Source organism: Corvus cornix, chromosome 14, assembly GCF_000738735.6.
Source record: "Corvus cornix cornix isolate S_Up_H32 chromosome 14, ASM73873v5, whole genome shotgun sequence".
NCBI classification, from domain to species: Eukaryota; Metazoa; Chordata; class Aves; order Passeriformes; family Corvidae; genus Corvus; species Corvus cornix.
The window spans coordinates 15,120,436-15,143,023 of NC_046344.1; the positions used below are offsets into that span (position 1 = coordinate 15,120,436).

General features: G+C 50.0%; 1 protein-coding gene across 6 annotated transcripts in view; it reads left to right on the top strand.

Annotated features, from left to right (window-relative positions):
- The window catches only part of LOC104684927 (syntaxin-binding protein 4-like), a 47,593-nt gene extending 25,791 nt beyond the window's left edge, over positions 1-21,802 (top strand). For 4 of the 6 annotated variants that reach the window (XM_039560550.1, XM_039560551.1, XM_019281786.3 and 1 more), the window contains 17 exons: positions 1,244-1,329; positions 2,047-2,167; positions 4,565-4,706; positions 4,896-5,002; positions 5,764-5,917; positions 7,467-7,539; positions 10,476-10,573; positions 12,221-12,317; positions 14,321-14,448; positions 14,932-15,024; positions 15,515-15,580; positions 15,677-15,865; positions 16,320-16,436; positions 17,578-17,627; positions 18,470-18,600; positions 19,879-19,936; positions 20,702-21,802. In XM_039560550.1, the coding sequence (XP_039416484.1) occupies positions 1,244-1,329; positions 2,047-2,167; positions 4,565-4,706; positions 4,896-5,002; positions 5,764-5,917; positions 7,467-7,539; positions 10,476-10,573; positions 12,221-12,317; positions 14,321-14,448; positions 14,932-15,024; positions 15,515-15,580; positions 15,677-15,865; positions 16,320-16,436; positions 17,578-17,627; positions 18,470-18,600; positions 19,879-19,936; positions 20,702-20,804 (1,813 nt within the window). In that variant the 3' untranslated portion in view covers positions 20,805-21,802. Of the gene's footprint in view, positions 1-1,243; positions 1,330-2,046; positions 2,168-4,564; positions 4,707-4,895; positions 5,003-5,763; positions 5,918-7,466; positions 7,540-10,475; positions 10,574-12,220; positions 12,318-14,320; positions 14,449-14,931; positions 15,025-15,514; positions 15,581-15,676; positions 15,866-16,108; positions 16,437-17,577; positions 17,628-18,469; positions 18,601-19,878; positions 19,937-20,701 lie in introns of those variants that run through there. The other 2 variants (XM_019281790.2, XM_019281791.2) reach the window with 2 other exon arrangements.
- Positions 21,803-22,588: the final 786 nt, after the last annotated feature.

A 22,588-nucleotide genomic window follows, 5' to 3' on the forward strand; every position in this document is an offset into this window, starting at 1 on the left:
ATTAGTCATCCTTGAGGATCTCTCTGCCAAAAGGTCAGATCCATCAAGTGGGGTTGGGTTATGAAGGGAGAGAACCCCCCCATTGCAGAGCAAAGAGCCGACGTGGCAGGGGTGGATCAGAAGGCTGCTGAACGTGAGCATGAAGAAGTCATCCCTTTCCATGCCTCCTCATCTGAAAGGAAAAGAGGGGCTCACAGCAGCTCAAAGAAAGGTTACAGAAAGGAGGCAGGAGCTGGTAAATGTGGACAGTGGTAGTTCTCAATGGAGTTCAAAAACTCAGGAGGTCACACTTGGCAAAAGGTCATGAAGCAAATCACCTGTGGTGTACAGGGAGTTCCAGCTCATCAAGGGCTCAACACATGGTGGTCAAACTCAACCTGGAACAAAGCATTACTGAAGGTCCTTGGGCATGGAGATAATCTTCCAGGGGATTTTGGGGATGAGATTGCATGCAGGTCTTTGTTGAGGTGTTATGCTCCAAGAGTTTAGCTTGTGATGTTTGTGGAGAACATCATCATGGATGGATTGGGAGAGTGGGCTGCTGCTTCTGCAGGTGCTCTGAAAGCCATCTCCTTCTTTACTCCAGCAAGAGCTACAGGATCTACTTTCTGTCCAGGAAAAGAGGAGAAAAAACAGAAAATAACCTGTGTTTCACTATTCTAGAAGGAGTCACAAATAGGCTAAGAATTTTTGGGTTATGTTTGCACAGTTACAGCTCTTCTGGCAGGGTTTAATTCGTGTGGTGTGTTTGCAAAACTTTTGAGCCTTATAGCTGTGGGTGAAAACATTCCCAGGAGGGTCCATGAGGTGGGTGCAAGGCAGGATGCAAGCAGGGCTCCAGTGTTCATCTGCCCTCTCTCAGGAGTGACAATCCTCAGCACAGAGCCTGTCCATGGAATCATAGGGTCATAAAGATTGGAAAAGACCTTTAAGGATATGTCCCTTCCCAGCTCCTCTTGCCCTGAACACATTCCAGGGCAGGGAAGGAGCACTCTGGAGCTCCAGCCCATCACAGGAAAGCTGCACTGCCATGAGATTGATTATAGACCTGAAGCCTTGCACAAGCTCTTGAAACCAGGGTGCTCCCCTTGCGCATGAGGAAGCTCCGTCTGCTCCCCACAGCTGGAGGGCACCGGCCCTACAGCCTTGGTACCAAGTCACTGCCATCAGAGGCACCACTGCCATATAATCATGTGGGGGGAGTTCTGAGCACCGGCTGACTATGCCATGATTTTGTTTGCAGGAGAGAGTTCTCTGAGCTGCTGGAGAAGTTCGGCTCCCAGAGCAACACGGGCTCAGCGCGGAGCTCGCCGATCCTGCATGGCAGCAGTGAGTAGCTCAGCAGTCTGTGTGGGGGGAACTGAAAGCCCCTCTCTCTGCAGAGAGAGTTTCCTTTATCCCAGTGTCATTCTGGAAGAGCTGTGGTTTGAGTAGGTGTTGGGGTGGAGGTTTGAAGAAAGCTCGTCCTTGTTGCAGGTCCTTGGGGCATGCCCAGCCCGTGGCCATTGGTGCCACGGGGTGATCAAGAGAGGCTTGAGTTGGGGTCGTAACCACTCCCCTGATCCCCAGACTCTGCCTAACTGATGTGCTGGCAGGTGACTCCATCAGGAGGTGCAGCTGTAGATTTTTGCTCTGGATTTCAATGTGTTTCAGCAATACTTCATTCAAAGATTTTTCATTTTGCAAATAGGCAATGTTTAATGAGATGCAACAAGGTTGACCTAAGCAAGGTGCCAGCACACAAAGCCATGTGTGCCTGGGGAAGGAAGCTGTCTCTCTGGCTTGGCATCCCACCAGACAGCTGCTGGCCCTTCCCCTGTGGCACAGGTGTGTAGGGTTGGCAGAGGGGTGACAGTCCCACGCTGGAATTGTGCCAAGGAGGCTGAAATGTTTCCTCTCCTTCAGCCCTATCCTGATGTCTTTATCTACCGTGTGGCTTTCCCCAAAAATCTAGGAATGTAGCATCAGCTATGAGTGGCAGAGCAGGGGGGAGGGTGATGCTGGAGTGTTTGTGTGCCCTGGACTGACTCTGACTTTGCTGTTGAGGTCGATACCTGGAGAGCACCTCCTCGGGCTCATCCTCACGCTCCCAGAGCCCACTGCTGCTGAGCCCTGCCAACTCCCACAGCCCCTTCGTTGGGAACCCGGCGCACGCCCCTCACGCACAGTACGTACAGATCCCACCAGGGTCATCAGGAGACCACCAAATGTCACAGGGATACACCCAGTTAATAATTCCAGGGCTTGTTGAGCAGTTTTGTTCATCCTTATGCCCTCTCTACTCTTCTATCACCACAATGGCTGCGAGGCCACAGCATCTTCTGGATGTGGTGGTGGCATCTTGGCTGTTCCTGGGAAGTTTGTTCCCGAGGGGTGAAAAGCTTCCCAGTTGAGACAGTCAATATGTCTGCACTATGGTTAACCATGCAGCAGCTCCTCTTCCTCCCCTCTGAATCCCAGGGAGAGGCCATGGTTTACAGCCAGCTGAGAGGAGCCTGCACATCACCTTAAAACCATGAGCAGAGCGTTCCTGCAAGGCTGGTGCTGCTTTCAGGAGGTGTTTTTGGAGCTTGTTTCCTATTGCCCTGCTCCTGGCATGTTGACCCCAAGCTCCAAGAGCACCAGCACCTCTCCATGTCCTTTGGTGGCCAGAGCATCTCCTGGAGTGTGTTTTCATGTGGTCATCTGCCCTTGCACATTCTGCAGGGTCAGAGGTCTGGACAGGCAGAGCTGGTTTTTCTGCAGAGTCTCATCTCCGGGGCCCTTCCCCAGAGGGACAGCTTGGAGGGTGTTCACAGTCATGGAATGGGGACCATTTGTCACCAGGGCTCACAGCTCCCCTCCTTTGCCAGTACAAGCAAGACAAATCGCTGGTAAAGAGAATCAGCCCTCACTGCAGAACCAGTAAATCCTCTTGCTAAATACCAGCTTATTAGGGATTTGCAGAGGACAAATATTTGGCACCAGAGGTTTAAGCTGCTTGCATGGAGTGAGAGACCCACGCAGAGGAGAGACCAGATCATCTACTTGGCAGCTGGTTTGGAGAAGCCATCCTTACTGGGCTGTTAACTCACTCCAGGCTCATCCTTACTGTGCTGTTAACTCACTCCAGGCTGAGATGTAGAATCCAGAGTGGGTTGGGTTGGATGGGACCTCAGAGATCATCTCATTCCAACCCCCTGCTGTGGGCAGGGAAATGGGCATTTAGGCTAGAAAGGACTGTCTTGGTGGCCTCCTTGCCATGCTGTGCCTAGCTGTGCTTGTCTCCATGCTGGTGCCAGGCCCCAGTGGTCTTCCAGGCCCCTGGAATTACAGAGCACTGGTTTCAGCTGAGCACTGGTGGTCAGCTGAGAGATGTAATTTGGGCTAAGGGTCTTTTCATGCATGTGGCTGCAACCCCTTCTGCTCACCACAGGTTGTCCCTGGGCTATAACCTCTCATTGTGGCATCCCCCGAGGTCCTGCCACTCCACTGAGCAATAGGAGTTGGATACGATGCAATCTCACCACAGTCAGTGTCTGAGACTTTGGGTTGAGCAGAGAATTTAATGCTTTGTTTCATGACATCATTTCCCTAAGATCACTCACCTTAAAGCAATGTTTTTTCATAAGACTAAGGCACAGTGGGCTGTCTGACCACCAGGGATGGCACTGCTGGGAATATGTGCTGGTGTCACTGTGGGGCACAGGATGCACAGCTGCTGCTGTGTCTGAAGTTGTTACACAGGGAGCCAGTGCAGACTCTTTGGGCTGCTGCGGAAATAAACTGAAAAGTGAAAAGCCAGCTGCACCCATCCCATTTGAGGAAAAGGCTTGCTAATCCTTAGACACCATCAAATCCTTCCCCAAATCCCCCCTGCTGCAGTGCTGCCCATGGGAGCTCAGTGAAATCTTGATCCCACAGCTCTGCCACTGCCAAACCTCCCTCCTGGCACAGAGCCACCTTGGTGGCCCGCTGGGTCCTGTCCAGCAGCTCTTGGAGGGAAGGGTCCAGCCTGTTTGCTGCTCCTTTTCATCCTCGACTGGGCAACCCACCTGCCACACCAGCAACTCACAGTGTGGTGGGTGCTGCTCTAAAGGATGCCCATTTCTTAGGGCATCTTGCAAGATTTTGGGTCCAAACCCCAGTTAAGACACACCCAGCTGTGTTCCTGAGCCTCACTCTGATGTTTGCTAAGAGCTGCTTGATAGCTGATCCATCTGTAAATTGCTGTCTGGTGATTTAGCTGGATTTGAGCAACAACCGTGTTGATCCTTTGTGTCCTTTTGGCTATAAAACCAGGAATGCCAAATATATTCTGTTAAATCTTTAGTTTCTTCTCTAAATGAGTATTCCCCTATTTGGGATTAGGGAAATCAGTCACCTTCATAACACTGAACGATGTCTGCCAGAAGAGGAGCCCTCACCTCCCCTTTCCAACAGTGGGTGGAAGAAAGGATGCAAAAAAAAAGGTTGGGAGAAGGTAGAAGGATGCATGGAAAGAAATCCAAGCAGAGTTTGTTCAGCAATATGGGAAGATAACCCAGATGACCTTGAGTCACCTGTTGGCCTCTCTCCCTTGCAGCTACTCCATGGACTCAGGAATCCAGAGCATTTCTATAGCAAACTCCTCTGGCTTGGGGCTGACAATCAGTGGTGGATCCAACAGGCCTGATGGGCCCATGATTTATGTCCAAGAGCTTTTGCCAGACGGGGACTGTTACAAGGTAAGTCAGTGCGGAGACCCTCGGGAGCTCTGCCAAGGGGACCTTTCCTAGAGGCTGTGGCTGTTCTGAAGCAGTTTTTCTAAGAGTAGATGAATAATTGCATGGACTAATGAGGATTTGTGTTGCAAGAGAAGGCTTTGGGCAGAGATATCCCTTCCCAATGCTGTGTTTGTCTCCCTGTTTGTTTAGGATGGTCGGCTCCGACCTGGAGACCAACTCATCGCTATCAACAGAGATTCTCTGGTGGGCAGCACGCATGAAGAGGCCAGAAAAATAATTGAAAAAGCCAAATTCAGGTAGACATAGAAAGCATTTCCTGTCATCATCATGTGCTGTTGAGGCTTAGGCAGAACACTTCAGGTCATACCAAGGTTTGGCTTCAAGGGCACTGTTAGTCTTAAATGATGCTTTAAGGTGGTCACATAAGGAAATCTTGAAGGCATGGATCATCCTGAAGTGTGATCCAGACCATCCCGATGTTCTGGGTCTCATGACTATCTCCTATCACTACCCAGCAGAGCTTTGAAACAGAAGTGAAGTTTAAAAAAGGGAAAACAAGGAGACTCGGGAGAGACCTTATGGTTCTGTACAGAAGGGTGGAGCCAGGTGGGGGTAGGGCTTTTCTCCCAATTAACAAGGGGCGAGACAAGAGGAAACAGCCTCAAGTAGTGCTAGGGGATGTTTAGATTGGACGTTAGGAAAAACTTCTACATGGAAAGAGTTGTAAAGCCCTTGGCACAGGCTGCCCAGGACAGTGGTGGAATCACCATTCCTTGAAGTGTTCAAAAACCATGGAGATGTGGCACTGGGGGACATGGGTCAGTGGTGGCCTTGGCAGTACCAGAGGAATGGTTGGACTCAATCTTAGGGGTTTTTCCCAACCCTAATCATTCCATGATTCCATGGAACGCAGCTGGTGGAGACCCAGCTGCACTGGTGCAGGCTACTCAGGCTTAGGTGAGGTTATCCTGAAGGCAGAACCACAAGCATGGGAGCTCTGCAAATTTGTGCCTTTTGTTTTGTTAATAAGAGGTTCTGTGTTTGTTGTTTGTTGAAGACACGAGGGAAGCACAGAAGTGGCCTTTATTCCTGGGAGGGGACGGTTACATCCCGGACTGTCGGTTCACAACAACATCCCATCCCCGCCTCCGAAGGCTGTGGGAAACGGCCTGAGCTCCTGCAGGCTGAAAGTCCACGTGAGGTCCCCAGAGGTAGGTGGAAGTTCATCTCTAACAGACATCAATCCTGGGATCTTTTCTTGATCAGAGAACTCTTCTTTAGGGACTCCTTGGTAATATTTCTGGAAATCCAGTGGAAAGTCTGTACTGTTGATGTATTTACCTGCAGGCAGGTGTTTTAAATCTGAAATAATTTCTTCTCTCTTGGGTTTGAGACAGAGATGGATCTGTGGAGATAATGACAGCAGTTTCATCTCCAGGGCCTGCATTCAGACCAGTTTCAGGAGTCTCAGGTTTCAAAAAAAAACAAAGCCCTTCTGTGGATAGCAACCTGCATCTGATTCAGCACCAGTCATAGGGCTGGAAGGGATCTCTGGAGTCAGTTTGATCTAGGCTCCTACCCAAAGGCAGGAGCAACTCTTTATTCTTCAAGCCCTCTGATGAGGATGAATCCCCAGCATTCCTGCACAGCCCATTCCTGCTCCTGACTACTCTAATGATAAGCCAGGCTCATTCCTCCTGCAAAGCCAAGCTCCACATTGCGTTTGCAGAGAAGTGCTCGAGCTGTGAATGGCTGGACAGGGTTTATCCACACAACCCTCAGGGTCTGCGGCTCCATTCTGTGCATTTGTCACCCCCTCCTGGAGTGGTGCCATGCTGGGTGTCCTTTCTTCCCCCTTCCATACAAATTCCCTCCAAGAAGGGCTGGCTGGATGTTCCTTTCACACAAGAACATTCACAAAACATCTTGCTTTCCAGCCCTGTGGGGACACAGACTTGCATGGATGTCACGTATGTGTTGCCTTTGGGTGGACCAGGCTGGAGATGTGCCCTAGAATGGCACCAGAGCCCCTGGAGCTGTGGCTGAGTGGTGTGGTTGGACCCGCAGCTCGTGTGATGCTGTGCACTTGTATGAAATCACACCATTGGCTGGACTGAAATGGCTCCTGTCCTCACTTTGCTGCTGAAAGATGGAACTTCTAATGAGATCGGGGTTTCCACACCAGGGGAAGAGTGCCCAGGCACCCGTGCTGCCTGTCTGTGTGTCCTCACACCAGTCCTGTGCCCCTCTTGGCATCCAAGTCCCCAGTTGCCAGAGCTGTCTCGGTGGTGCTCACCCTCAGATTGTTTCTCCCTCTTCCTTGTGCTTTCAGCCGTGACGTAGCACATAAGACAAGGTGGGAACTGAACTCGGCTTCCTGCCCTGCTCACTGGGATAATTATGTGTTTGGGGTAAATATTACACCTGGCTGTGGTCAGACTCGGGACCTCCCCGCTGGGTTGGATGCAGAGCTTCAGGGAGAACCTCTGTGGAGAAACCAGGCAAGGTCAAATCCAGCCTCAGTGCTCAAGCACAGTCACAGTAAGGACAGAGTCGTTTGTGTGTGACCCAAGGTTTTGGGGTGGCTCAGCCTGTGCCAGGTGCTCCCAGAGAAACCCCTGGACTCTCTTTAGGCCCATCTGCACAAGAGGAGTATGTGGTGCCCTCATGACTCTTGAACTCCTCTTATCTTCTGCTCATTATTTACACCAACAGATTCTTCTTAGCGACTGTCTGTGCCGTTTTGTCTTGTTTTTCTAGAATAGACGTGAAAATCCTTTTCCTGTGCCTTCTTTGTCACCAGACATTTGCCCACCAGAGCTTACGGTCTCAGGTGAGTCCTGCTCAACCATTCTCCTTGTGGGGGTTCCTTGGAGCTGAGGATCATGAAATTATAGAATCACAGAATCATGGAATGGTTTGGGTTGGAAGGGACCTTAAAGCCCATCTCATTCCACCCACTGCCATGGGCAGGGACACCTCCCACTGGCCCAGGCTGCTCCAAGCCCTGTCCAACCTGGGCTTGGACACTTTCAGGGATCCAGGGGCAGCCACAGCTGCTCTGGGCATCCTGTGCCAGGGCCTCCCCACCCTCCCAGGGAACAATTCCTTCTCAATATCCCATCTAACCCTGCCCTCTGGCAGTGTAAAGCCATTCCCCTTGTCCTATCACCACATTTTTTTATCAGTGTTTATACTGCTGGAGTGGAATTTAATGGGGTGATAATGACACTCAGCCTGCTCAGAGAGAGGGCAAAGCAGCAGCTTGGTTTACTCAACGAGTAGTAATTATGTCCATGTTTGCCCACAGCAGCAAAACTCTTTACTAAGGCATTCGAGGACTAAGCTATTCACAGGAGACAAATTCCTCCACTCTCAGCCTGTGGTTCATTTGCAGCAGGGCTTTGCCCACCTCAGACATGCAGCAGGTTCTCCACAGGCTACCTTCCCTTCTGGTGGGAATGGGGGGCTCTTGGACACACAGCATAAAAGCAGGCAGGTAATGATAATTGGGATGTACACAGCAACCCTGGGCTCTGAACAGGCTTTGAGGATGCCCTCAATTGGCCAGATTGGGAAATTGCTTAGAGATGTGATTAAAACAGATTTCTCTCTACGTCCAAGCTTCAATTTTTGCTTATTTTTTCCATGCTGTGTTTCATCTCCATGCTCTGGGTCTCCTGAGCTCTTACCTTTTGTGGAGAGACCCACTCTGTTCATCCAACAGTGTGGCAGCAATGGGGGGTGAACCTGAATCACCCTGCAGCTTCCCAAATCCCTTAATAATATTGAGGAAACCTCAATAATCCCCAGAGCCCACGGAGACAACCTCCACCAAGGTACCCCATATCCCTGTGATATGAGGGTTACTCCTGCCCCAAGGGAAAGATGGACTTCCCCAACAAACCCTGAGCAAGTGCTGCCCACCATTCTTGCGGCCTCAAATCCAACAGCCCTTCCTTCCCTGGGACATTGGCTCTGCTTACAAATCCCTGTGCCTTGCTGTAATTCCCCTCTGGAAGGCTAAGAGCAAGCACTGGAGGTAAATGATGCTTAGTCCATCCCTGGGATCAGCAGGAGATGGAGCAGCTGCTCCCAGGGATGCCTGGCTCACCTTGGGCAAGCTCAGCAGCTTCAGCTCTACCATCCGTGCTCCGCTGGAAAGGCCCTGGGACAGGGACATGCTCTGTCCTCCCTGCCCTGAGCACCCTGCAGATGCCATGGAGACTCTCAGGTGGCCACCATGGACAGCCAGTCCTGGTGATGGGGACAGAGATTGCAGATTGTTGCTGCAATCCAGCAACAGCAGTGACCTGACCATGGCCTGACTTAGCTGGGGGATTTTATCCCTGCAGGATTTGAACGTGGAATGCCGAGGAGGCTTTGTGTCAGTGTTGTCACCCATACAAACAGACAACTGGCTTTGAAAGAACAGCCAGGCTGGGAGCCTGGGCCAGTCAGTGCCTCTCTCTGGGTGCCTGATGGATGCCCTGGATATGGCTGTGTCCAGAGCTGACAGCAAAGCCACATGGAGCTAATCCTGATTAGCCACGGCTCGAAGGGTAACAGCTCTGCCCTTGAACTTGGAGAGGAAAGTGGTGGTGGCCGATCCAGCAAACCCATTTGTTACCTCTTGCTGCTTCCCAGCTGCTGGCCTCAGCAGAGCAGATGGATGCTGGGATTAGGAGGATTATGCAGCACCTCTGCTGCTCCTCACTGTCTTCTCCTGGCACCTGGGCTCTGGCCCGATGGACAGGAGGGTGTGGGGAGAAGTGCTCCAGGGATTCCAGAGGAGCTGTGTTACTTGGCAAAACAGGGTTTCCTGTGATGTTAACCAGATCCCAAGTAGGCAAAAGGAATTGCTCCCTGGGCAAATCCTGTGTCACTGGCATGAGAAGGAATTTTGTCACCTGGGCTGATGGTTTGAGGGTGGGCAGGGGCAGGCACAGCAACCCTGCACCCTTCTGGAGTCTGCTGGGGTTGTTCAGGAGCAGGTAATGCCTCCTGCAGCCCTTTTTCCAGGGAATGTCATAGCTCCTTACAGACAAGGGTTAATCATAATGGAAAAGGTGGGGTTCCCTCCAGGGATGGAGGGGCAGGCCTTGTGCAGCAGTGCTGGCAATGCTGAGCCAGCTGTTAGCAGCTGGATCCTCCAGCTCATGACAGCTTTTTACCAGCACAGCAGCTGCTGCCTCTGCCTCTCTCTGCCTCTGTGGCCGCCTCACAATACATGTGGCTCCTTCTACCCAAAAAACCTGCCTGCCCAGCTGAGGGGAAAAGGGCTCAAGGCTTTTTGCAGTCTTGGGGAGGGGAAAAAACCTCTCAGTGGTGCTTTTCCACATCACTTCTAGTCTGTTTGTTCCCATGGGTGCCAGGAATTCTTTCAGTTTTGCTTAATCAGAGTAGACAAGAACCAGGCAGATTTTAATTCCTTTTTCTCACAGTTCACCATAACTCCAAGACTCCATAAAACTCTGTGATTGGAAATTTCCAAAGTGCTATTTTTGCAGTCCTTTGTCCCTGGTTGAAACATCTCATTTTAAACCGTGCAGAAGCCCAGTTTCAGAAGGATTTGCCCCAGTATCCAGTCTTTCCAAGAGTGGCCTAGCTCAGCCTTCCAGAGTTGGTTTTAGTAAATCCTGGACTTGGATTTTTGCCCTGCTGCACACACTTTATATTTCATGCAACAAGAGATCTGAATTTTGCTTTGCAGACACCTCTTCCTCTACCCAAATGCTTCTCCATTAATATTTATTTTTGATTTTTCAGCACCTGCTTCAGTTTCTAACTACAAAGCAGCTTCAGGCACCAAACCCAAAGTAGCACTGGATCCCCACATCCGGCTCAAGGATGGAAAACTCGAACTGGTAACTGCCGGGGTCCCTCTCCCCAAAGCAAGGTCTCCTCCTTGTGCACTATGCAGGAAATAGTCCATTCTCCAGCTGAGTTTGCTGGAGGCCGAGTCCAGCCTCTGAAAGTAAAGAGGGTGAAACATCCTGACTGTGTCCAAAGGGGCATTTAAATATCCCTTGGCTCAGCCTGGCTGTTCCTCAGTGCTCCATGAAGCTCCAGAAGTCTTCTCCTGGCAGCTGCACCTCCCCTGGCCATCATGCCATTGGCTAAGGTTGTGCCCTCCAAACTTTTTGGTGCTGCTGTCACTGCTAGGGTGACCTCAGGCAGCCTGGCGCGGGCGAGGGAAGGCTGAGATAGGAGATACCGCACCAAAGAGCCATCCAGAACCGCTGATTCTTCCATCATTTTATGGAAAACGCATTCTATGGGCATGGAGCATTCGCTCACCAAGACCCTGGTGAGGGGCAGGGTGCCCTGGGGGGGCCATGTCCCAGTCTGGCACCTTGGGTGGTTGTGGCGTTTGAGGGGGGGATGTGGGGACAGAGCCCTTTGTGCGGGGCCGGGGACATCCCGATGTGACGAACATCTGCTGCCACCCGACGGCAGCGCAGGGCGCCCGGGAGCTGCTCTCCTGAGCCTGCGTAATCCTCCCAAAGCGGCATCCAGGATGGAATGTGCACAGCGACCTCTGCTCCTTACGGGGACAAAGCAGCTCCTCTCGGCTGGCAGGAGCGGAACGCTTGGCTCCCCTTTTAAAAGCTGTGTTAGGCGCGGGCGGCTGCAGCGGTGACAGGGTGGGGGTGACACCGAGCGGCACAACCTGAGGTGGCTTTGGGGTGGCCAACCACGCCAACATCCTGAAGTCTGGGAGCCTGCAGCACTGCCTTGCACGGGGTGGTGGGCAGAGGAGCAGGAGGTGGGACTTGAACGGACAGCAGATGGATCCCAGGGACTTGCTGGTGCTGGAGCGGTGAGCGAGGATCCCTCCGCAGCGCCTTCCCAGGGAATTGACGGGAGGTGCTGTGAGCAGGAGCTGTGCGTGCAGCCCGGCACGGGGCAACGTTTCACTCGGGCTCTTCCCCAGAGTCCGCTGAGCTCGACTTTGTCTTTTGAAAGCTTTCAGGTGCTGCTGCCAGCAGGGAAGTGAGGCTTGCACAGGTTTATCTGCTCCTGTGTGCTGTGCTGCCCTGGGGTTGAACTGATAAGTATCAGTAGAAGTTAGGGCAGCAGCAATAATGAGAGAGTAAAACATGCAGTGGAGGAGCAAAATGTTTGAATGTCTCCTCTCTCCATGGGAAACACTCTGTCAACAGCTTTTATCTTTCTGGTCCCAAACAATTTCTGGGCAGTAAGAGAAAGGAGAGGCTGAGCTCTTGCCAGCTGAGTCTTGCTAAAACTCCTCTGGCTTTTGATAAAAGTCCTGAAAGCTCATCAGAGCTGCAAATCTGACTGCAGATAAAATGTTCTTGGAGGGATGTGAACCTGTGTTCAGGAGCAGACATTTCTGTACATGTGCAGGAAAGGACAGACTGGAAATCCAGTCCAAGCCTGCTCCTTTGGGAGATGCTGCCTGCAGAAACCGCAGTGTCTTCCCAGCGCTTACCCCAAAGAGGTGCTTTTCCAGTATTTTCCTTTTTAAAGGCTCCTTGTTTCTGCTCAAGGTTCTGCAGTATCTTGGTCTGGATGTGACCGAGGAGAAGAAGAGGCAGCTCCGGCAAAGCCTGACCACGGACTCGCAGGGGACGGTGGCCTACGGAGGTGAGCAGGAGCTCTGTCCATGGGGGATCTGTCATTTCTGTGAGGCTTCACTGGCAGCTAAAAAGGGAAAGAAGTGGCAGGTGAGACACCTGCCTGGCTAGTGATGGAGCCTATAAAGAGGGAAAGTCACAAGCACAAAAGAAGGCATTCTGTAGAATCGTGGAATCCTGGAATGGTTTGCATTGGAAGGGACCTCAAAATTCATCTCATTCCACTGAACACCTTCCACTACCCTGGGCTGCTCCAAGCCCTGTCCAACCTGGCCTTGGACACTTCCAGGGATGGGACAGCCACAGCTTCACTGTGAAACCTGTGCCAGGGCCTTGCTGCCCTCACAGGGAAGAATTACTTCCTAACATCTAATCTAAACCTACTCTCTGTCAGTTTAAAGCCATTCCCATTGTCCTATCACAGGTAAAATCAGACTTAAAGAAAGTTGGTGCAAGGGCTTACTTCCCTTAAAATCCCAGCTTTCCTAGCAGGAACTGGCCAGAGGAGACACAGAAAATAAACATCAGTTCTGCTTTCTGTGGCCTTCCAGAGCATGTCCAGCCCACAGGGTCTGCTCCCCAGAAGGCTTTCAGCAAAAATCCCAAACCATCAGCAATGTCCCCACCAGAGAGAACAGTCACAAGGTATCTGGATCAATGTTTTGTGCAGAGTGAGGGATGGGAACCACGGCCCTCTCTTACGAGTGACTGGTGCTGAATTTTGTGGTGACAGAAATAAGGATGATTGGAGGTATTTAGCAAATGTGCTGGCAGCAAAGATGCTGCTCCTGCTGCAGCCCAGAGACTGAGCACCATCCAGAGGGACTGGGACAGGCTTCAAGGTGGGAGCATGTGAACCTCATGAAGTTCAACAAGGCCAAGTGCATGTCCTGCTCCTGGGTCAGGGCAATCTCAAGCACAAATCCAAGCTGGGTGGAGAAGGGAAGGAGAACAGCCCTGGGGGAAGGATTTGGGGTGTTGGAGGATGAGAGCTGGTCATGTCTCGGCTGTGAGCACCCAGAAACCCCCTCTGTGCTGGGCTGAGCCCCAGCGTGGGCAGCAGGGGAGGGGGGGATTCTGCCCCTCTGCCCCCTCAGGTGAGACCCCACCTGCAGAACTGCCTCCAGCTTGGGACCCCCTTCCAGTGCCTAAAGGGGCTCCAAGAGAGCTGGACTGGGACTTGGGACAAGGGCCTGGAGGGACAAGACAAGGAGGAATGGCTTCCCACTGCCAGAGGGCAGGGATGGATGGGATATTGGGAAGGAATTGTTCCCTGTGAGGGTGGGCAGGCCCTGGCACAGGGTGCCCAGAGCAGCTGTGGCTGCCCCTGGATCCCCGGCAGTGTCCAAGGCCAGGTTGGACGGGGCTTGGAGCAGCCTGGGCTAGTGGAAGGTGTCCCTGCCCATGGCAGGGGACGGAATGAGATCATCTTCATGGTCTCTTTATGCCCAAATCATTCCACGTTTCTGTGATTCTGCGACTGGAAGCTCTGGGACCCTGGTGCCTCCTCCCTGATGGCTCCCACCTGTCCCACACAGCCCCTTCTGCTGTGCTTTCCTTCATGTCTGAAAGCAAAATGAATGTGGATTTCAGACTTGTCAGTTTAACACCTTTTTTAAGTGCTGAACTCACTGAGTTGTCTTTTTGTTTAAATCAGCAACATGAGAAATGGCAGCAGGTGCCTTTTGTCAGGGAGATGTGGGTTTAGCTTAAAATTTTAAAACTTTCAGAAGCACGGTCGTGAAAACTCCCCTGTGAAAATATCTGGGGTTTTCTGGGTTTTAAAAGTGTAGGTTTTTTCAGCTGGATAAGAAACAAGAGTCTGATAAAGACTGCCAACAACTCATTTAAGCTTGATGGGATTGCTGAGGAAGCCAGGATTATTAGAGAAAGCTGTCTGGCATCTCTAAACCCTACTTGGCACCAGTGGATGGCCCCAAAATCAGTGGAATTTTCTCCTAACACACAGCAATTTTCTCTTTTAGCCTGGTAAAAACTGATTGTTTCTCACAGATGTTCTCCAAGCACTCAGGGATCTATTGCAGGAGGAGCTGGACGAGGCTGGTCTGGATTCCAGCTCCGTACTCTTCACTCAGCACGAAGTGGCCAATTTGCTGGATACATCGGCTTTTCACTCCCTGGTCAGTCACCCCAAAGCTCTTCTACATTGAATCCATGGATCTTCTACATGAAATCCATGGAATTCTGAGATGGGAAAAGCTAAATTACCGTTTTCTGGTTGTTCTAAAGACAAGGCAGAATTATTCATTAATCATTTTGTTTATAGGAAGTTCTATAAAAGACCTCCAACTTCTCTTTTTTAATAAGGAAATGACAGTATCGACGGGATAATATGAGGAAGCAGCCTGGCAGTTTTGCAGAAGGAAAAATAGCCATAATTAATCAATTCTAAGTAATTTCATCTGGTTCATGAAGTGAAAATTCACCATGGCTCAGCTATTTCGGCAATGATGGGGATCAGAGAGTGAAATTCTGTGGGGCAAAAAGAACCATCCTGGAGCTGAATTATTTAATGTACCTTTTGATCTGTTGCATAAAAATGCTGACTCCTTTTTGAGGTGATTTTGATTCAATGTGTGATGAGTCCATCCCTCTCCTTGCAGACCTTTGACTCTGTCAACTGCAATGGCAACGAGGACCTGGAGCAGCTGCAGCTGGAGATGACAGATCTGCGGCACGAAGTCCGAAGGCTGAAGGTGGAGCCTCCCCTCGGAGCAGATTTCTTGGCTGGGGCCTTCTGCTGTAGCTCTCCACAGGGGGAATGGAGTGGCCTGTCCCTCTGGAGAAGTCACCAGTTTGCATTCTGTGCATTCCTCATCACACAGGAGCCTCTCACCCTCCACTCTCCTTAATTGCTTCTTTCTCACTCTCAGCCTCAAAGGAAAACTTATTTGTACTCAAAGCATGCAGTCCCTTCTCAGCAGGGAGTTAATATATTTAAAGCAGGTCTCATTAAGAATTCCAGTCCGTGATTAACAGAAGCAGCACCTGTCCTCTCACCCTCACCTGGCTGTCAGCACTTCGGCTGTGTCCAGGCAGAATTCTGCAGGTCACAGCCCTAAAAGCTCTCCCTGTGGGGGGCAAAGTGCACAGAACTTCTGTAAAATAATAATCTGGTGGCTAGGGGCATTCTAGAGAATGTCCTGACATTTGTTGCTTCTAATCTGCTGAAAATGTTTCCCACAGTCTCTCCTGAAAGAAGTGGAGAACAGCAAGAAGTCAATGGAGGATGAGCTTCAGAGGCTGAACCAAGTTAGTGAAGGGATTTCAGGGGTGCTTGGGGTGGGTTTGGGGGTTGGCAGCCGAGGGGGACATGGTGTGTTCATCAGAAGTTCTGGGTGCTTGCAGAAAGCGCTGGGGTTCCTGTCGGAGAACCGGACACTGCACAGCAAACTGCAGATGGCCGAGGTGGTGCAGAGACAGGCTCACAGCGCCGAGCAGGACTACGAGGAAGTGATCCACCTGCTGGAGGCTGAAATTGCAGAACTGAAGATGCAGCTGGTGGGGAAAAAAGCAAAACATGTCTCTGAAATAGAGGTAATGCAACCCCTCAGTCTGGGGAAAACCCACAACCCTTCAGACTTTTCTGTGGGTTCATAGAGCCATGGAATGATTTGGGCCAGAAGGGACCAGAAAGCCCATCTCATTCCAACCCCCTGCCATGGCAGGGACACCTTCCACAATCCCAGGTTGTTCCAAGCCTCATCCAACCTGGCCTTGGACACTGCCAGGGATCCAGGGGCAGCCACAACCAAGGTTACCCTCCTTCTGTTTACACAGGAGAAAATGAAATAGCTCATAGATCACTTGCTGAGTGGGACCACCAGGCCAGCACAGTCTCTGGGTCCGTGTTATAATCTGCATGACTTCCACCATCCCTTCCCAAAGGACACTGCTCTTGCTTGTAGCAAACGTCACAAACTGTTGTTTCCAAAAGCCAAAGCTGGAGCATCACCACCACCTTTCTCCTCCTCCTGTGTCCCTGCCTCAGGAGGACATCCTGGAGCTGAAGAGGCAGCTGTCCCTGGCTGATGGCCAGCTACGAAAATCCGAAGTCTCACGGAAGCGCCTGGAGATCAGCAACAGGAAACTGCTCCTGTTTGTGCAGGTGAGGTGTGGAACTGCCCCGCTGCTGCAGCATCACCACGGCCTCTTTCCCTCAGGTTTTGCAAGTCCAATCAACTTCCTGCTCCATAAGCAAAAGGGTTTTTTTCCCTGTCTCACCCTAAAAAGTCACTCTCTTGGTTAGGAGGAAGCAGGGAATGAACTCACATCTCCTCATATCCCTGGGAGCGATGCAAACTCCGTGGTGCAGGTTTTGCTGGTGGCTCTGCTCTCCCTGGCTCCCTTTGCTGAGGCTGCTCCAGGAGCTGTGCTGTCAAAATCATCTGTGCTCACCTTCCCTTGGTATAGCTGAGGGTTGCTTCTCTATAAATAGGAGCCTAGAGAGTGGGTTTGCTCTCCCAGTGCTTTTTCCTGCCTAGATTTCCTGCAAAATCTCACAGTTTATTCTTTCAGTTGTCTGGTTTTCCACTTCATTCCCTATATTTGGAATACCAGTATGTGTAACTAGTAAACTGGCCAGCATGGGAAGCATTAGTATTGAGTGTATCTGCTATGGCTACTGGTGGCCTGTCCCAAGAACTCTTGAAATCAAGCAGAAACAGAGGAGCAAAAGGAAATGTAGATGCTGTGTTCTCTGCTCCAGACAAAGAAGAATTAAATGCCTCCAGAGCTTCAGCAGTATGTGCTGGAGCCTGTGCAGTTTGGGGTCAGACTTTGGAAATGGATCTCACTTGACCCCAGGGTCAAACATCACAGGATTTTGAGCACTGGAGCAAAATATCTTCCTTTTTTCTCTACCCCTCAGTAGTGTTGGAGAAGTCATGAACCGTGCATGGTAATGAGAGCTTACACATGCAGGTCCAACCCAGGAGCCAGGGGTTGCTGGCAGCAATGATCACTGAAATGCAGTCTGCAAAATTATTCCTTGGAAGAGAATTTTTGTGTTGCATTTCATATATTTTAGCAGTGGTATTAAAATGCAGAATTCAGTGTCTGTAGATTCACAAATGCTGCCTGAGCTGCAAAAGGCCTTGAGATATTCGCTTCAAGGGCAATGAATAAGCAGAAGCTGATTACTGTCATATTAAATCTGATCATCAGGAAAAACCCATGGGGTTTGTTCTCAGGAATTATTCATTCCTACAAGTTTGAATTTTTTTTTTTTTTCTGTTGTTGCATGACAGAACGTTCACAAGGTCCTGAGCACACACAGTCATTTACCAGATGAGAAAAGGTAGGAGATGGCTTCTGGGAATGGTGAACAGCAACATGAAATGTCCTTTTCTGACCTTTCCCAGGGGAAAGTGCTTCACACGTAACCTATCCAGAGTTTCTAAACTTACTTTCACTTTGGAAGTGAAACCATGGGAGAAAGATGATCTGGAGACTGCTGGTGGGTTGGTGCTGGGGGGATTTGGTCTCTGTCCAGGCTTTTTTGGGGAGTGAGCAGCTGAAACTCTGCTCTGGTTAAATTGCTCTTGTTAGCAGAGACCCCAAGCAGGTTGCTTCAGAGCAGCAGAATTTTGACCCACCTGCTTTTCCAAACATAAATCAGGTTTTGGCTGCAGGACCACATCCTTTTTCATCAGCAGTTAGAGTAGACAGAGTGTAAGCAAAGAGCTCACAAGACTCTCAGCTGCATGAATGGCTGCAGAAATAGAGCTCAGGCTTCTGGACTCCCCTCAAACCAGAGCCTATCTCCTATCACTTGAGCATAAATGTATCACAACTCTGTGTGTGTTTTTAACTGAAAAGTCACTGTCCCATTGATAATGACCAGTCCCTTAAAAAAGTTAGTTTTTAAGAGGGATGGAAATCAGTTTTTAAGTTTCCAAGTTGGTTATTTCTAATATAATGAGGGGGAAATGCTTTTGACAAATTCTCAAGAATACTTTGCTATTTGTCTGTAACAAAGCGATGCAAGTGTGTCTAACAGATACTTGAATGCTGAGGGATGGAGATGCAACCCCCTAAACACACAGAATTTCTGTAGCACATCCTTCCTGAGAGGCTGGCCAGGATTGTCAATGACCATTCTCTGACAGAAGTATTGATGGCACTTTCCGTATTTATAAGCGTCAACCACGAAACAGAAGAGGATAAAACAGACGCAGTCTCAGACACATCTCTTCCATCTTCAGATCTTGTTGACCTTTTGCTATCAGAAGCTAAAGAACTGTTAGCGCCAATCCTCTTCAACAAGGACGGTAAGCACTAAATTAACCAGAGACACCTAAATCCCAGCAAGTCTCAGGGACCTCTGTGAGTGTTATTGACAGTTTCCAGCACCTTCCGTATTTTTCCATACCAGTTGAGTCTGCCTGATTCTCTCACGCTCACTGAGATGTAATTGCCCTCCCTATATCCATGTGACTCATCTTTGAATCTGCAATGCAGACTCGCAGGGTATGGAGTCAAAGACTTGTGCCCAGGGCCAGAGGAAAGGTGTTTATCCCGGCAAAAAAACCCCAACAGGCAGGAGGATGGTTTCACAGAATCATTGAAATGCTGGTTGAAAGGGACTGCTGGAGATCAGATCTTCTGCTCCAGGTGGGACCATGCCAGTAGAGGGGATCTGCAGTGGGTTTTGCCTGCCAGGATGGAGATCTGCAGCCTTCCTGGATGGTGTTCCCTCACTGCTCTGTGACAAAGATCTTCCCAGCACCCAGCCTGAGCTCCCCCAGGGGCACAGCCTGTGGCCACTGCCCCCAGTTACACTGGCTGCACTGCCAAGAACAGCTCGGCTCCAGCATCCCTTAATTGCCCCTGACGTAGCAGCGGGGGCTGTGAAGTTGCCTCTCGGCCTCCTCTTTGCAAGGCTAAAAAAGCCCAGCTCCCTCAGGCCTCCCCAGCCTCTCCCTGCAGGCCTGGGGCTTCCTTTGCTGGACCCTGTCCAGTTTCCCAACAGCTTTAAACACAGGATCCAAACTTTCCTTTCACCATCCAGGTACAACTACAGCAATGCTGAGCAGAAGGGAACAGTCACCTCCCCGTTTCCTTGAAGTACAAACCAGCCATGCTCCCTTTTCCTCACATGTCTGTGAGAAAACCAGGGAACAGGCATCCAGCTCTGTGGGAGTCTGGATTAACTTTCCCAGTCTGGGACTCTGAGCTGGTCCATGAGCCATAAACTTTTCTTGGCAGCAATAATATGACCCTGCTTGTCTGTTCACACACAAAATGAGTGTCTGACCTCCTCAGTGTCACGTCCAGGTGAATGCACAGCCCCAAACAGGTGCCCAGTCCTTGCTCTTCGATGCTATTCACCAACTCAGCGTGGCCATGGCCCAGCACTGGCTTTGTCTCAAAGCACAAGACACAAAGGAAATAACTGCAGCCTTTCAGGAGCACCTCTGGTTTACGAGCACTGTCAGCATACTCTGAGTTCCTGCCCCATTTAAATGTGCATTATCATAATGCAGCAGCACGGCTCGCATTGGGCACGTTCTCTTCACTAACACTTGGCTCTGTGCTTCCATCTGCAGCTCTGCCATGGGACAGGGACCAGTGCCTGCCTGCTGAAGGAATCCCAAATTACAACGAGTAGGTGTCAAAACTGCCATGGTCTGTAATTTGGACAACACACATACTAAAAATTCCTGTTTGCTTTGTTGGGGTTTTTTAACCGAAACTGTTGCTTGACAACTTTTGATCAGACAGTCTAGGAGAGGCCTCCAGATGGCCATGACAGAGAAATACTGTGAAATTCCTAGACAGCAAGAGACTTCCTGCCCTGCACGGTGTGGATTCCTGGATTTCTCTTTTGCTTTATAAAATGCTGGTTTTCCTTCAGGCCAGATGGGAATTTGTGGCTCTGTAGCTTGTCTAGCTGGCATTTTTATAGTGAGTTCTGTGTAAGGGAAAAAGCATCACTGGGTATGTTAATCTTTTATGTTGTGGTATCGAGATGCTGTGAAGCTCCAGACAAGGAGAGCAGGATGACATGGTTTTGTTTGGACCTTAAATTGTTACATTTCCCTGAAACCTCTTAAATGGCTTTTATTTAACAGAGCCATTTCCTGAAGTTATCTGAAAGGGCACTTTGAGACCTACATGTCTCCTACCGCTTTCTTAGCTTAACTCAACCTGAAGATCTGCCAGCACAGTTTTTGTTTAGGTACAAAGTACCCATCTGCAAATGATAATTTCAAGGTTATGAAAAGCATTTTCAGACAAAACAGGCAGCCTGCACAGTCTAACCAGGCAAGATCTGTGGCTTCCTCTTCTTTCCTACATAACTGGTGCTGTCTTCACATTATCCTCTGTGTCCTTTTCCCAAACTACCTAAGGTATATTTCCCCTTTTCAGCCACCTTCATCAGAAGACCACGTGGCCCCCTCCTGCAGGCCAGACCAAGAGTGACCAACCACAGCCACCAAGCCCAACGGAACTGCCTAAGAAGCCAACATAAATATCCCCTGGCTTGGTGGTGCTCCGAACCATGGCCATCCATCCCATGGGAGATGGGAAAGACACCCCCCAGGCACCTCAGCTTCCAGGCAAAGCAGACTGAGAACAAGCTTTCTAACACAAGACTAATTCTTCCTAACCATCCAAGACTTTTCCAGCGACCTCCCCTGCGTGTCTACCTCCGAGTTATCATACAAGGCTTTTTGCTCACGGTTTTGCAGCTTTATAGGAAAAATACTCTCAAGAGGCTACAGAGGCCTGGATTTCAGTGGCAGCCTTTTAGAGCTTGTATTCTGGGTAGTATGAGTGTACCTGAGGGACTCAGGGGTCTCCAACAGACCCCTTTTGGTATTTCAGATGAAAAACCAAAGTCTATTTAGTGACTGTAATCAAAGCAGCTTAATCCGTAGTGTCCTAGCTGTCTTGGGATAGGTACTTCTCTTTTTATTCTTTTTCTATAGCTTATCCCAGCTGCAGTGCTTGAAGTGGGAAGCAGCACCTGAGGCAGTTGTTGGCCAGAGTGCAGGACAGCCAGCAGGATGCTCCAGTCACAACATGATGCTGGACACCGAGCCCTCCCCGGAGCGTGGGGCGGGACATAGTGGGAATAGTGAACATAGCTCAGTAAAGGTCCCTGGTGTCACTGGGAAAGGAGATCCACATGATGCAACACTGAGACAGCAATGAATGGGGAGCAGATCTGAGACGGGCAGAGGTCTGGAAAATAAAATGGAAACACTCCTCGCAAGGAGTTTTTGCTCTCTGGGTTCTGATTGCAGCTGCTGCGTTCAGCATCTCACAGACAAAGACACAGCCTGAGACCATTTTTCTTCCCTCTTATTTTGGCAGCTCCTAGGGAAATGCATTGAGAAGTTGCAGGGAAATGGGGTACAATCTGGCTTTTACAAATAATTTTTTAAGATTACTTCAAATCTTCTTTGTGGGGGTTCAAAGCATGTGGATCCTTTATAACCTAAATTAAAGGCTTAGGAAAAATCATGACCCTCACCAGTGTCTCCTGCACTCGAGGTATCACTGCACTGCTAAACCAGCAACTGTGTGGTGCAATATATCATATAAATAACCAGTCTGAAATTTTGGGTAGACTTAATTTCATAGCTCGGGGTAAATTAAATCTTGGGAGTGCATACCTCAGAATATAAATTAAAGGACTTCTTTTAAAAGGGAACATAATCCTTTGGACCGGACACAAGGAATATTCCCAGGAAGGAGAAAATATTCATCTTGGGATACCCTGTGTTTAATAGCTCATTCCCCAATGCTCTCTGCTGTGATGGAATGATAGCAAATCCTGGTGTTACCTGTGGGTTTGGCCCTATGGCTTTGTTCTCATCGCCTGTGTTACACAGACAGGTAAGAGGTGCACACAGCAAAATCCAGTCTCACCAGTCTGGTGTACCCTGACTCTGGAAGAACACCTCCAGTTCCTCTGGGGTTACCCAGCAGATCCCAATCTGCTCCTGGCAGGGTCTCTTCAAAAGCATTTGGCTGGAAGTGGCATCCTAGGGAGATGTCTCCAGCCACTGCTTGTCACACTCGTCAGGAAACATCACTAACAGGATTTTGGGAAGGAGCAGGTCTTGGGCTGTGCTGTATCATTTCATATACCCAATGGCACTTGAGACACCTGGGAGAAAAAGGGCAAGTTATGGGGAAAACACTACTGCTTAGGCTGCACTTAATCAGCTGGAAAATCCAACAATCTGTTGTGGAAATCAACAGAAGCTTCAATACCACCTCTGACAATCACGGAATACTTTTCTC